The 13,136-nt window shown below is 49.6% G+C and overlaps 1 protein-coding gene across 4 annotated transcripts; it reads left to right on the top strand.

Annotated features, from left to right (window-relative positions):
• The first annotated feature begins 1,390 nt into the window (after positions 1–1,390).
• CHMP7 (charged multivesicular body protein 7) lies at positions 1,391–11,842 on the top strand. 4 transcript variants are annotated; one of them, XM_069485136.1, is made up of 10 exons: positions 1,391–1,586; positions 3,814–3,985; positions 6,166–6,351; positions 7,099–7,232; positions 8,012–8,060; positions 8,304–8,423; positions 8,701–8,799; positions 9,042–9,102; positions 9,598–9,777; positions 10,349–11,842. In XM_069485136.1, the coding sequence occupies exons 1-10, from the start codon at positions 1,537–1,539 to the stop codon at positions 10,399–10,401; spliced, it is 1,104 nt and encodes a 367-aa protein (XP_069341237.1). In that variant the 5' UTR covers positions 1,391–1,536; the 3' UTR covers positions 10,402–11,842. The 4 variants fall into 4 exon arrangements, with proteins under 4 accessions (XP_069341237.1, XP_069341236.1, XP_069341235.1 ...); XM_069485135.1 differs by having other exon boundaries at positions 1,391–1,756; positions 10,349–10,465; XM_069485134.1 differs by having other exon boundaries at positions 1,391–1,756; positions 9,598–9,804; positions 10,349–10,465.
• Positions 11,843–13,136: the final 1,294 nt, after the last annotated feature.

Genomic DNA, 13,136 nt, shown 5'->3' with positions numbered 1-13,136 from the left:
CATGTCAGAAATGTGCTTTTTAGAGTACAAATTCTTTGCTCACATCCTACACTATTCTTTTCTAGAATGTTCTCCACCAGACTTAAAATATTTGTGGTTCAACTTTCTCTTCTGTAAAATGGATAAAGAATCAATACCTCATAGAGTTGTTATGAGTATTAAACGAGTATTGGCTGTGAAAGTGCTTGGAGAAATCTGACAGAATACATAGATATCAGTTAATATGCACATTTGTATACCGAATCATATATCTCTTTTCCTCCCTCAAAATGCTTATTGAAATTCTTTCTTACCCTGAGTTCCAACTACTATACACGGGGAAACTCAGTAATAATGCCTAGTAGACTATGTGCTAGGTACTTTACACACAATCAACATTTTCTTCAAACAACCCTATTCGGAAATATTATTTTACATAAGACGAAACAGGCTCAGAAAGGTGAGGTACTTGACCAAGGCCACAGTCAGTGAGTAGCAGAGGCAAGATTAACATTTAACGGTGGCAATTGTTACTTTGTTTCATCAAACAGGAAACTCCTTTCACTTTATAAATGGGTCAGTTAAGAAGAAAATCAATTTACTCCCAACACACTGGACAGCTTCATTGCTCCTAAAATTCTTTTTTTTCTGAGAATCTCATATATATGAGCTCATTTTACCTGTCCTTAAGGAACTAGGGAAGGAACAGGAGACACAATAGTAAATGCTAAACTGTGTAGTCCAGGAGAGAGATCAACAATGAGGCAGGACAGTTGAAGAAGGTTTCAGGCAAAAGTTATTTAGAATCGTGCCGGGCCTTAAAGGATCAGTAAGATATTGAGACTCAGATGGAAACACGCCAGGGCAGAAGGTGCGGAGAAAGAGTAGTAGAAGCTTATATATCTCTAAAAACAAGTGTGTGCACCGTCACAGAGCTTGAGTGACGGACAGTTCTTTTTATCGGCTGACATTATCTTAAAAGGAAGATATCTTGGAAGTTTAAATGTCTGAAGTAAGGACGTCTGGTCTAGGAGCGGTAAACCGTGATAGAAAGACCCATCCGGGAGGTACTGGAGCCACTCGCGCCCCTTAGCGGGGACTCTCGCGTCCCACCATCTCAAACCACAAATTAGAGGCGTAACCGTTTGCCTCTCTACAATGCTTTGCCGGACTCTATGATTCCTAAAGGGGTGCAATGTGCATCTACCTGCTGAGCACGCGCGAAGCTCTTCTTTCCTCACAAAGACCGTAGGAGGAGGGGTCGCTCCGTAAAAACGTCATCATTTCGCCTCCTGGTACAGCAAATGCAACTTGACGCATGCGCCTTGAGGACTGCCAGGATTTATTTCACGCTGAGGGTGGCGGTGACGTGATGACAGAGAAGGAGGTGGTCCGGGAACGGAAGCCGGGAGGGAACTAGGGCGGAAGAGGACCAGGGCCAGGGTTGTGTTCGGGTCCTTGCCGGGGCTGGGGTTCCGATGTGGTCCCCGGAGCGGGAGGCCGAGGCCCTGGCCGGGGCAGACCCGGCAGGCCTACTGCCCCCCGAGTGGGAGGAGGATGAGGAGCGCATGTCCTTCCTGTTCTCCGCCTTCAAGAGGAGTCGCGAGGTGAACAGCACCGACTGGGACAGCAAGATGGGCTTCTGGGCGCCGTTGGTGCTGAGCCACAGCCGCCGCCAGGGGGTGGTGCGCCTGCGTCTGCGGGACTTGCAGGAGGCCTTTCAGCGCAAGGGTAGCGTCCCGCTGGGGCTGGCCACCGTGCTGCAGGACCTGCTGCGGTGAGGGGCGGGCCAGGGGCGGGCCGGGGCCGGGGCCGGGCGGGTGGGGCGGGACCCGGTCCTGTTCTTTGACAGTGCACTGCGCCCAGCCCAGGGTCTGGGTCAGAGTAGGCGTCCAGTGTTCGTTCAGTGGACGAAAAAGGAAGAAGATAAGAAAGAGGCTGGGGGAGAGAGGGGGGACCTGGGAGGAGATTGGAGACCAGGATAGTCCGATTAGATGTATTCCGGACAGTAAAACGAGAAGCCAGCCTGGCAGAGATGAGAATGGTTTGTCTGGACTGGAATCCCGTCTTGTAGTTACTTCGTAAGGGCCTCCAAATTTGAATTACTCTTGGAGCAGAAAGTCTACGAGATAGGATTTATTGAGCTAAGGAAGGTCAGAGCTAGGAAGAGGGCAATCGTAGGGAAGAGGCTTGTGGGCATCTTGCATCAACCCATGGCACAGGTCATGCGTCTGGCTTGTCCTTGGCACAGGCTGTTTGGAGCACAGAGGACATGAAGGAGGAGGAGAGCTTTACTGAGTATCTTGGTGCCCTAAAAAGGTCTGTAGGTGATAACGTGTGCTATAGGTGCAGTGTTTTGGAGGTACCTAAGGAGGTAACGTTGATATTTAATATTTGTACACACTTCACATACTTTGCATACGCCATTTCATCTGACCCTCTCAACAGTCTTATGGCAAGGTTATAGAGTTATCCTCAGCAGGCAGAAGAGGAAACTAAGTCTCAGAGAGATCAAGTGACTTACTCAGGGTTACACAGCTAGTTAGAGGTAATGCCAGGACTGGACTGCTGGTCTTCAGATTCTAAATCATTTGCACGTCACACTGTACATATTCACTGAGATCAGCTTAGCCTGGTACCTCCCTCAGTGAAGGAAGGAGGAAATTGACTCTGATGTGGTTTTTGTTGTTGTTTTTAGCTTGCTGCTGTTGCTGATTAAGAGGTCTACCTTCTCGACTTTTGTTCCCAGTACCTTTTCATTGTTTGACATGGACGTGACAAGCCTTTCTGAAATTCTCCTTTCTGAGAAAGTGTACTGTGGAAAAAGTTTTAATTCATGCCTGAAGTGGGGGACAGGAGAAACAGTAGCTGAAGAAGTCAGTAAGGGAGGAGACCAGAGTGGGCCCCCTTATTGCAGAAGGAGATCGTCCTCCACTCCCAATCCAGAGACCTGCAACACCTCCGTATCTTCTCTCCTGACTGCTGGCTTGCTGTTGAGGCCTCCTGGTGCTGGACTGGGTCTGGCACCTGAAGGATTTATGAGGGAGATATTTCTCCATGGAAGCAGCAGAGCATAATAGTTAAGAGCTTTCTTGATGGCCCACCAGCCTGGAACCAAATCCTGGCTCTGCCATTTGCTAAATTATGTGGGCCTGGACAAATTTTATGCTGTCTTTAAGCCTCAGTTTGACTAATTATAAAATGGTGATAATTGTACCTAGGTTTCTTGTGAGGATTTGAAGAGATATTCCTTATATTGCCTTAGCATAGTGACCGGCCCATAGTAAGCAGTTAGTAAATGTAGCTGCTGTTGTTACTACTATGAAACACTTACATCCCATCCCCACCCTAGCTTAGGAATAGCAGAGAGTCCTTCCTCTGTACGTCTTTGTATTCTTCCTTATGTTTGACACTTGACAATGATCCATTATTTTCTCTTCATTGTTTTGAGCTCCATTTTTCAAAGGAAATCTCAACGTGGGTCTGGTAGCCTGCTGTGCCTCTGTAGTCTTGGTGGAGCGCTTGTGGTTTGCAGCCTGGCAAAACCTGGTTTAGATTTGGCCTCTCTCCTTACCTTCTCAGTCCCTCAGTTTTCTCATTGTTAAAATGCTGATAACACCACCTGTCCTACAGAATTGTTGTGAGGCTTAGGGCTGTAGTATAAACCATGCTGTGTATTGTATAGCTGGCACACAGTAGGTGCCTAATTAATGGCAGTGATGATCATGATGGTAAAATTCCTCTCTTGGGGTCCGGAGGTGGAGTGGAGGAGGGAACTGGAGTGGGACATTGCATTAAGTGCTACTACATGCCCTTTTCTTTCTTTGCCCGCAGCCGAGGGGAGCTGCAGCGGGAGTCAGACTTCATGGCCAGTGTGGACAGCAGCTGGATCTCCTGGGGGGTTGGGGTCTTCCTGCTGAAGCCTCTCAAGTGGACGCTTTCTAACATGCTGGGGGAGAATAAGGTCCCAGCCGAGGAGGTGCTTGTGGCTGTGGAGCTGCTCAAGGTGGGTGCTCAGAAGGGGGTGTCGGGGTGTCATCTGGAGTGATAGCAGGGCCCTCCGCATTCCTGTGTACATTCTTCGAAAAAGACTGTCTCTTTTACATGGTGACATAGTTGATAACTGAGTTTATCTGACCTCTCTTCTACTATGCTTTGTAGCATTATTTATTTGTTAGTTAGACTTTGACATTCCAAGGGTGATCCTTTGTCTGGGAATTGTCAGGAACCAACCGTTGATTATTTGCTAGTATTTGTAGGGATTAACGATAAGCTATAGTTGAGGAAGTGCGTTGCCTTCTGTGGTTTACTGATAAGAATTTCACAGGATTTTTGAGGACGCTGTGGCTTTCAGCTTTGCCTGCCCCCAAATCAGCAAACTAGGCCCAGCTTTCTACTTTCTGACTATGCACTTTCCCCTTCCAGCTTACTGATGGCCTGCCTGCCCCTGTCCATGCTCTTCTGCCTCGAAGAGGCCACCAGGGCCTTGGTCCCTTCATACTGTCCTGGTCAGTCAGCTTCCTCCTGGCCTGCCCTTCCTGCCCCGCCCAGATCGCTTGGCCCATTGCTTGGCTGACTTTCTCGTATGTGTTCTCCACTCCTTTGCATGTCCCTCGGTCCATGCCAGGAGACGCCCGGCAGATCCACAGCCTTAGATCAGCCGCTCAGTCTGCCATCCCTGCTGGAGAAAGTCACCATGTCTCCCAGACTGAGGTCCCCTTGGTGGCCCCCAGAGCCACTCAGCAGCCCAGCTTTCTTGTCTTCTCCCGTTCCCTCACACACTCCTTCCATTCTCTGTCCTCTTCACTCCCTACGGGCACTTCACAGAGAAGGTAGACTCTCCTGAGTCAGGCCTGCAGTTTGCTGTCCTCTCACCCAGCCTACCCTCCTCGGAGCCCGTCTCCGCCCCCCTCCCCCATACTCAGGATGCTTGTCCCTTTGTCCCATCAGCTCGCCTCTGCCCTGTCCGCCCGTCTCCCTCTCTGATACTCTCCTTCTTCAGCCTCCAAACCCACCCCAGCCTTTCCCGTCACACATTGTCTCCTGGGCCCTGCCTGGTGACTGCTGTCTCCTTCTCCATCAAGCTTTATTGTCACCACTTCCTCACCTCCCATTCACTCTGTCACCCGGTGCAGACCTGCTTCAGCCACCACTCCACCAAAACTGCTATGGATGGGGTCGTGGGAACCTTTCTGTGTGTGTGTGTGTGTGTGTGTGTGTGTGTTTACAACACGGACCGAACACTGAGTGGCAGAAGTGCATTGTAGACAGCAGTTATTTTTGAAACGCACAGACCGAGCCTGACCTCAGGGCCCTTGCACAGCCCTGGAAGCTTCCACACAGCTGGACCAGTTCAGGATCCCCACCCGACCCCAATGGAAGCACCCGTCTCTCTTCACCTCGACAGACCCCAACACACTCTGCCTCAGATTAAGGAGGTCTCCAAAAGCTACCAGTCTCTCTCTGTCCCCTGGGATGTTTGACTGAACAGCCCACATTTTCTTTGGGGGGACCCCCTTCTTCCCATCTACACTTCCTCTCCCCACCCACGTGCTTATTCCCCCACCCGGCGCCCGGAGCTCCAGGGCTCCAGGGCTCCGTCAGGGTCCCGGCAGAGACTGCAGGGTGGTTTGGGTGGTTCTGGGCCAAGCTCAGGTCCTCCTTTGCAGTCCTTTTGCAGCGTTTGCAGTGTTGCCGATCGGCGGAAAAACGGAACAGCCAGGATTGGAAGGGAATTCAGATGCCATCTCATCCACCCTCTTTGGTTTGTGAGAAGGTTACTGAGGACAGTGAGACGGCGACTGGTCCAGGGTCGCATTGGCCAGGCTAGAAATCAGGCCTCAGCCCAGTTCACAGCTCCGTCCACTGCACCCACCGCCTCACTCTTCCCTTGGGGAGCCAAGGCCAGGGAGAGGCAGAAACGTGAAGTCCAGACAGAAATGCAAGCACAGAGCCGGCCAGCTCCCCACATGTCACATGCCTCACTTCATACAGTCACTCAGCTTTCCAAGGTTTTAAAAAAATAAGTCCTTTTTCCTTATAAAAAAGCTACTACTTTAGGGAGGTTGGGGTCAGTGTGTCCCTGTTATTGCCTTGTGTGATCACAGTTTTGAAGCTTAGGGTCAGGGCTCACTGTGTCCCATGGTGGTGACCAGGGCCTGTAAGCCCATTTTGCCTTCCCTGCAGGAAAAGGCCGAGGAGGTGTATCGTCTGTATCAGAACTCCCCTCTCTCCTCCCACCCTGTGGTGGCCCTTTCGGAGCTGAGCGCCCTCTGTGCCAACTCCTGCCCAGATGAGAGGACCTTCTACTTGGTGTTGCTGCAGCTGCAGAAGGAGAAGAGGGTCACAGTCCTCGAGCAGAATGGGGAGAAGGTATGGAAGTCCGTCTGTTCACTCACTGACTCAGCAATGACTTATTAAGTGCATGCGGTAGTCCCCCTTGGCCACGGTTTTGCTTTCCAAGGTTTCAGTTATCTGTGGTCAACCATAGTCCAAAAATATTAAATGGTAAATTCCAGACATGAACATAAGTTTTCAATTGCATGTCATTCTGAGTAACATGATGAAATCTCACACCATCCTGCTCTATCTTGCCCAGGACATGAATCGTCCCTTTGTCCAGTGTATCCACGCTGTAGACACTCTCTGCCCGTGAGTCACTTAGTGGCTTTCTTGGTTATCAGATCGTCTGTCGTGGAATCACAGTGCTTATGTTTAAGTAGCCCTTATTATACGAGTAATGGCCCCAAGGCACAAGAGTGGTGATGCTGGCAGTTTGGATATGCCAAAGAGAAGTCAGAAAGTGCTTCCTTTAAATGAAAATGTGAAAGTTCTCGACCTAATAACAAAAGAAAAAGAATCACATGCTGAGCTTGCTAAAATCTATGGTAAGAATGAATCTTCTACTGGAAAAACTGTGAGGAAGGAAAAAAAACTCGTGCGTAGTATGTTTGTATAGAGTTCAGTACTGTCTGAGGTTTCAGGAATCTGCTGGGAGTCTTGGGATGTGTCCCCCACAGATAAGTGGAGACCGTTGTACCCACATGCCCACCGGCACTCTTGCTTGGAAATTGCTCAGCTTTATGGTAGGGACAGCAATAATTTGTCCCTATCCCTCAGATTGTGAAGTTTGCCCGGGGGCCACATGCCAAGGTGTCTCCTGTCAATGACGTGGATGTCGGGGTGTACCAGCTGATGCAGAGTGAGCAGCTTCTCTCGCGCAAAGTGGAGTCCTTATCCCAGGAAGCAGAGAGGTAACTTTTACCCTGTGCTCAGCCCCCCACCCTCTGCCTTCCCTGGCTCTTGGAGCCAGCAAAACATTGGTTATCTGTGGACTCTTTAAAAAAAAAAAAAGTACTAACTGTTCAATGCAGAAATCATGGAAAACACAATATCACAAAGGAAAAAAAAGAAAACGAGTCTTAATCCCCCCTGACCAAGATTACGACTGTGTGTTATGTTTATGGTCTTCTGTGCCAATATTCACTGGACCGTTAGCCAGGCCTTGTCTCTGGGACTCGGGGTACAACAGTGAACAAGACAGGTCTCTGCCTTCGCAGAGGTCTTTCTGGGGACTCCTCCTCCCCCTGTCAAGGCACACGAACACTCGGAAAGGAACACATAGACACTGGATTAGAAAGTGTTCACGCCATCTTAAAATGGGGGAGATCCAGCCTTGTTGGAAAGCGAAGGGATATGTCCAAGGTCATGGTTGGTGTTAGGAACCGATTTCCTGTCTCCCAAAATGCGAAGGTGTGTGTGAGCTGCCCTGTTTGCTTGTTCTCTCCCTGTGGATCGAAACGGCTTATCCTTAGTCAGTCTGCCTTCCCGCACGCCTGCCTTGCTGCAGGAGCTTGGCAGTGGGCTGGTGGGCATGATTTTCCTTGCCGTTGGGTAGAGTGGATTTGGTCTTCAGATTTCAGACCACCTTAACTAAGTGCTGTTCTCAGGGACTCTTGAGAACCCTGCCACGCCCATCCTATGGCACTGTCATCTCGATCTGTCCCTTTCCATCTGTCCCTTTGTTTCACAGGTGTAAAGAAGAAGCCCGCCGGGCATGCCGGGAAGGAAAGAAGCAACTGGTGAGTTCTCTTCCCCTCCACCACGTGGCAGTGTCCTGGGCCGCAGGAGAGGTGCCTAGCAGTTCAGAGAGCAGCCTGCTGCAGGCTGGAGGGGACAGTCTGCAGGGGGCCCAGGCACCACAGCTGATTTTACAAACGAGAGGGAAGGAGGCATGGGGTGGACTTACTGTCTGGGAAGGGCTGTCTTCCTCTTGCCCTCTGGCTTGTCCAATCCAGTCCTGACTAAGTCTCCACGCCCCCCAGGCACTGAGGTCTCTCAAGGCCAAGCAACGGACGGAGAAGCGCATTGAGGCCCTGCATGCCAAGCTGGACACTGTTCAAGGCATTCTGGACCGGATCTGTGCCTCCCAGACAGATCAGATGGTAGCCGCTCCCTCCGCTCCACACCGGCTGGTCTCTCCAGCATGCACCGCTCAGCCCCACAGCCGCGGCTTGGCTGTTCGGAGGACGCCTGGGTTCTTTTAGGATGTGGTGGGGTTGCCTTTGCCCTCCCTGTTGGGAAGTTTGGCCCCAGTGCTCGTGCGCTGAATTGAGCTTGGGTCACAGAAAACCCCCAAAGCTATCTTTTGGAACTGAAACATTATATATATATTTTGCCAAATGTTTGTCATTTGCACCGACAACTTTGCTTTCTCTTTAGGTATTTAATGCCTACCAGGCTGGGGTAGGAGCACTAAAACTCTCCATGAAGGATGTCACAGTGGAGAAGGCAGAGAGCCTCGTGGATCAGATCCAAGAGGTACAGGAAGGGGCCAGGGAGGGGCACACACAGAGGGAAGTTACGGGGGACAGATGTGACTTTGTTGCATGTCCTCTTTTCCCAAACTTGACTTGTTCCCTTGTGAACTGAAGGAATCTTTCCTTGATTCTCAGATGTGGTGGTCTTGCTTTGTCACCCTAGAATTGTTCCCCAAAGACCGAGATGCTCAGAGCCACCATTCCACCATTCCCAGTTCCAGGGTTTGCACTTGTCTCTTACAGCTCTGTGACACCCAGGATGAAGTTTCTCAGACTCTGGCTGGTGGGGTAACCAATGGCTTAGGTGAGTGAGTTGTCGAGATGATGCTTTCTCCCTTTCTCCCTTTCTTTCTAAGAGGACTTCGCTTCCCTGTGCTGGGGTTTCATTGTGGATTTGCTTCTCTGGTGCGGGGAGGCTTCTCCTAGCAGACCCGACTGGGATTTTCTGCAGGAGCAGTAAGAGGAAATTGCCATTTCCTCCTGGAGAGGCTGTGCTAGTGACGCATCTGCGCTCCTGCGTTCCGTGCTCTGACCCGAAGATCCTTCCTGAAGGGCGAGGGGAGGCAGTGTCCCTCCACGGGGTTAGCAGAGTACACCTCCTTGATGCCTTAGCTCTAGATGGAAAAGCAGTATCCGCTTGAAGGCACCCTCTGTCTCCTGACTCACATGATATTCTTAACCTGCAAGGAGGCCTGGGCATCTTTCGTAAAGCTCAGTGGCTTTGGTAACCTCAGTCCTGGACTCATTAATGCGTTTCTTCCTGGAGTTTGTGTGTTCTGATGTCGTCTCTTCTGTCCAGATTTTGACAGTGAGGAACTGGAGAAGGAGTTGGACATCCTCCTTCAGGACACCACCAAAGAACCTTTGGATCTGCCCGACAACCCCCATGAGACGTTTTATACCAACAGTGTGCCTAACCCTAGGATCTCAGATGCTGAACTTGAAGCTGAACTTGAGAAGCTGTCCTTATCAGAAGGAGGTACGGAGCTGCTCTCCAGGGTTGCTGGTGGGCACGTGGCCTTCTGGCTAGCAGAGTTGGTGGGTCCCAGCCCAATGACTCAATTTGCTGGGGTCTCAGAGCCCTGTAAGGGAGTTGGGGGTTCGTTACTTATATTAAGACCCAGTCCCGGGCCGGGCGCGGTGGCTCACGCCTGTAATCCTAGCACTCTGGGAGGCCGAGGTGGGCGGATCGTTTGAGCTCAGGAGTTTGAGACCAGCCTGAGCAAGAGCGAGACCCCATCTCTACTAAAAATAGAAAGAAATTATATGGACAGCTAAATATATATTTAGAAAAAATTAGCCGGGCATGGTGGTGCATGCCTGTAGTCCCAACTACTCGGGAGGCTGAGACAGCAGGATCCCTTGAGCTCAGGAGTTTGAGGTTGCTGTGAGCTAGGCTGACGCCACGGCACTCACTCTAGCCTGGGCAACAAAGTGAGACTCTGTCTCAAAAAAAAAAAAAAAAAAAAGACCCAGTCCCTTAAACACTGGGATGCTTTCATTTTGAAGATTTTCCTGTTGTAGTGTTCAGCCATTTCTTCTCTTTGCAGGTTCCGTCCCAAGCAGTAAATCTCCGAAAAGGCAATTGGAACCGACTGTCTAAAGCCATTGTAGGACCCTCAAGTGAAGGACCCTCATGTAAAAGCAAGACCAGGCTTGTGTGTGTATATAGTCATTTAAATGAGAAGCTCTTCACAGTTCGTGGGGAAGAGGAGGAAGGAGAAGCACTCTGGTGTATCTGGATGCTGCTGCCACTTACTACAGGACAGATAGGGTCTCTGGAAGCGTTGCCCGCAGGCGTGCTCCCAGCTGGTGTCATGGACCTGCCTTCTCGTCTTTCTAGTGCCACACTTTATACAGTCGTGTGTTTGACCTGTCGTCTCTCATAGCCTGCAGTTCTTGTCATTGGCTCAGTTAGGTTTGTCTTCACCCACCAGCTTCGTTCCAGCCCATGAAGGTGAAAGATGTGCAGCTTTGCCAAATCAAAATCAGTCCCCCCGACCAGCCACCCCCACGGTCTTTCAGAGGGGTTTATTCTGTCCATACTGTCAGTTAAATAACTCATTCCTGTCCCACCCAATTTCCACTGGTAATGAGAAGAATGAGACTCAAATACTTAAAAGTTTTATATGAGGGGACTTAATAGCTGCTATTTCATTGGAGAAACATCCAGTGTAAAAGATTTTTCACTAGGGTTATTTGTCAAAATCTCCAAGTGTTCAGAAGAAAAGGTCACCCCTGAGTGGCTCAGAGTTGTGACAGCTGGGAGGGGGCTCATGTGGTTGGTGGACACTGCCTCTTCCATCTTACGCAGAAGGAGATCTGCCGACGGGGAGGGGGTTATTCTGGGTCTTTTGCACTTGCACGGGGGGAGGCCCAGGTGACTCCAGGGCCCCCAAGATGTCCAAATCATGTATGGTTTTTTAAAGAGGCGAAATTTTTGCCTTGGCCCCATCATGAGTAACTTAAATTTAAAAGTATATATTTATTTTCCAGAATGAGCCACACAACAATACACCTCCCCTTCTCGAGCCTGGCACACAACAACAGGCTCTTTGTTTGAATCTGGAAAGCATTTTGCTTTTAGCCCACTGCTCAGGGCAGGGGGTCTGAGCCAGGATGTGCAATAGACGCAGGAGGTCCTGCCCTTCTGCAGGGTCTGCCCTGTGCTTCCTCGGCGGCTCTGCACGCCCCTGCCGCCTGCAGCCCCATCTTCCCGCTTCATTGGAGGAACTGGGAGGGTGTGGTGGGAGGACAGGCAGGAGAGGCTCTGAATGCTCTGGCAACAGGGGGAAGGAAAGATGACAGCCACACTGCCACTCTGCTGCCCAGGCGCAAGGATATCTGCCTGGAGCCCTTCGCCCTGTCCCTCGCTCCTACCCCGGGTGGGTAGAGCAGAGAATTTGCTCCAGGCCAGGAGCACAAATCACTGTTCTGGTCAATGAATTTCCCTCCCACTGGACCTTGGGAAATGGAAATGTTGGGGGTGAAGAGAAACAATCACTATTTTTTCTTTTTTACCTGGTAAATAATTAAATGAAAAAAAAAAAAAAAACAAAAACTCGAGCACTTGTCCTTGTCTCTTCTTTAGGTCAGGATTAGTTTCTTGTTCCTTCGTGCCTCCCCTACCTCAACCCTCAACCCCCAGCTCATAAACACTTTGGTTCTTTCTCTTAAGGCCACAGGAGAATGGAGAAAATATCTCCATATCTTTTCTACATTTACATACATACAACCCAGAGAAATTGCCAAATCACAGTGACTGTGGGGAATTTTAATACACTGTATTCTAATAGTGTGATTTCAACTCATAGATCAAGTAGACCAAAAATTAGAAGGCTATGGAAGATTGAACCACACGATTCACAAACTTGATTCTCACTGAAATATCTTCAACTCTGTATCTAACAGAGACTATTCATTTTTTTAAGTACATATAGAATATTTACGGAAGTTGGCCACGTATAACACTAGGACACAAAGCAAGTCTCAACAAATACTAGAAGATTAGTATTGTGTTATCCATATTCTTTGGTCACCATGCAATTAAGCTACAAACTACAGCAATGGGGTAACTGAAAACGTTTGGAAATTATAAAACAATTCTAAATTACTCAGAAGTCAGAGAATAAATTATATTGGAAATTGGAAAATTTGTAGCACCACCGGCCTCCTTGCAAACTCTGGACATACCAGGGATGCTCCCATATCGGTGTCTTAATGCTGCTTTTTCTGCATATTAAAATTCATGCAACGGAGCTAAAGAGATACTTAAGGGGAAATTTATACCCTTACACAATACTATGAAAAAATAGATTGAAAATTAACACACTACTGTAAATTTTAGGAAATCTGTTAGCAAAGTATCTTTTTAAAAAATTCCTGCATTATCAAGTTTGGTTTATCCTTGTTTTTCCAGGATGGTATAATATCAGAAAAATCCCCTCATGTCATTGACCACCAAGCCACCAGCTGCAGCCACGCGGGTTGTCAGCTGAGCCGCCAGGTGTCAAGGTCGTCCCTTAAGACAAGCGGCCAGGCTGGGAGGAGCAGTCAAGTCTCCACTTTCTCACTGCAGTAGTAGGCAAGAGGCTGCACAAGAAAGGATGCCAGCTCCCCATTGTCCCATTCTCCCCCGGGGAACTGCTTAGCGAGGGGCAGATGAGCCAGCCAAGGGAGGAGGAGTCCTCAACAAAAGGCTCTTGCAGGCTCTGGATGTGGACCTGGGGGCCGGGGGGAGGGGGTTGAAGCAGCTTAGAAGTGGTAAAGTACTAAGTGGGATTGGAGAGAAGTGTTTTCAAGTCCCACCCCCACCCCCACCCATAAGGGATCTCAGCA

The sequence above is a fragment of the Eulemur rufifrons genome, chromosome 12, assembly GCF_041146395.1.
Source record: "Eulemur rufifrons isolate Redbay chromosome 12, OSU_ERuf_1, whole genome shotgun sequence".
NCBI classification, from domain to species: Eukaryota; Metazoa; Chordata; class Mammalia; order Primates; family Lemuridae; genus Eulemur; species Eulemur rufifrons.
Note: the sequence above shows the minus strand (reverse complement) of the source record. Positions and strands in the feature narration are given on the sequence as shown.

Coding starts and splice junctions, on each gene's coding strand:
- CHMP7 (XM_069485133.1), top strand. CDS start 1,458: ATGTGGTCCCCGGAGCGGGAGGCCGAGGCCCTGGCCGGGGCAGACCCG. Junction 8,424..8,700: donor CCTCCCAGACAGATCAGATG/GTAGCCGCTCCC, acceptor CTTTCTCTTTAG/GTATTTAATGCCTACCAGGC. Junction 8,800..9,597: donor TCGTGGATCAGATCCAAGAG/GTACAGGAAGGG, acceptor TCTTCTGTCCAG/ATTTTGACAGTGAGGAACTG.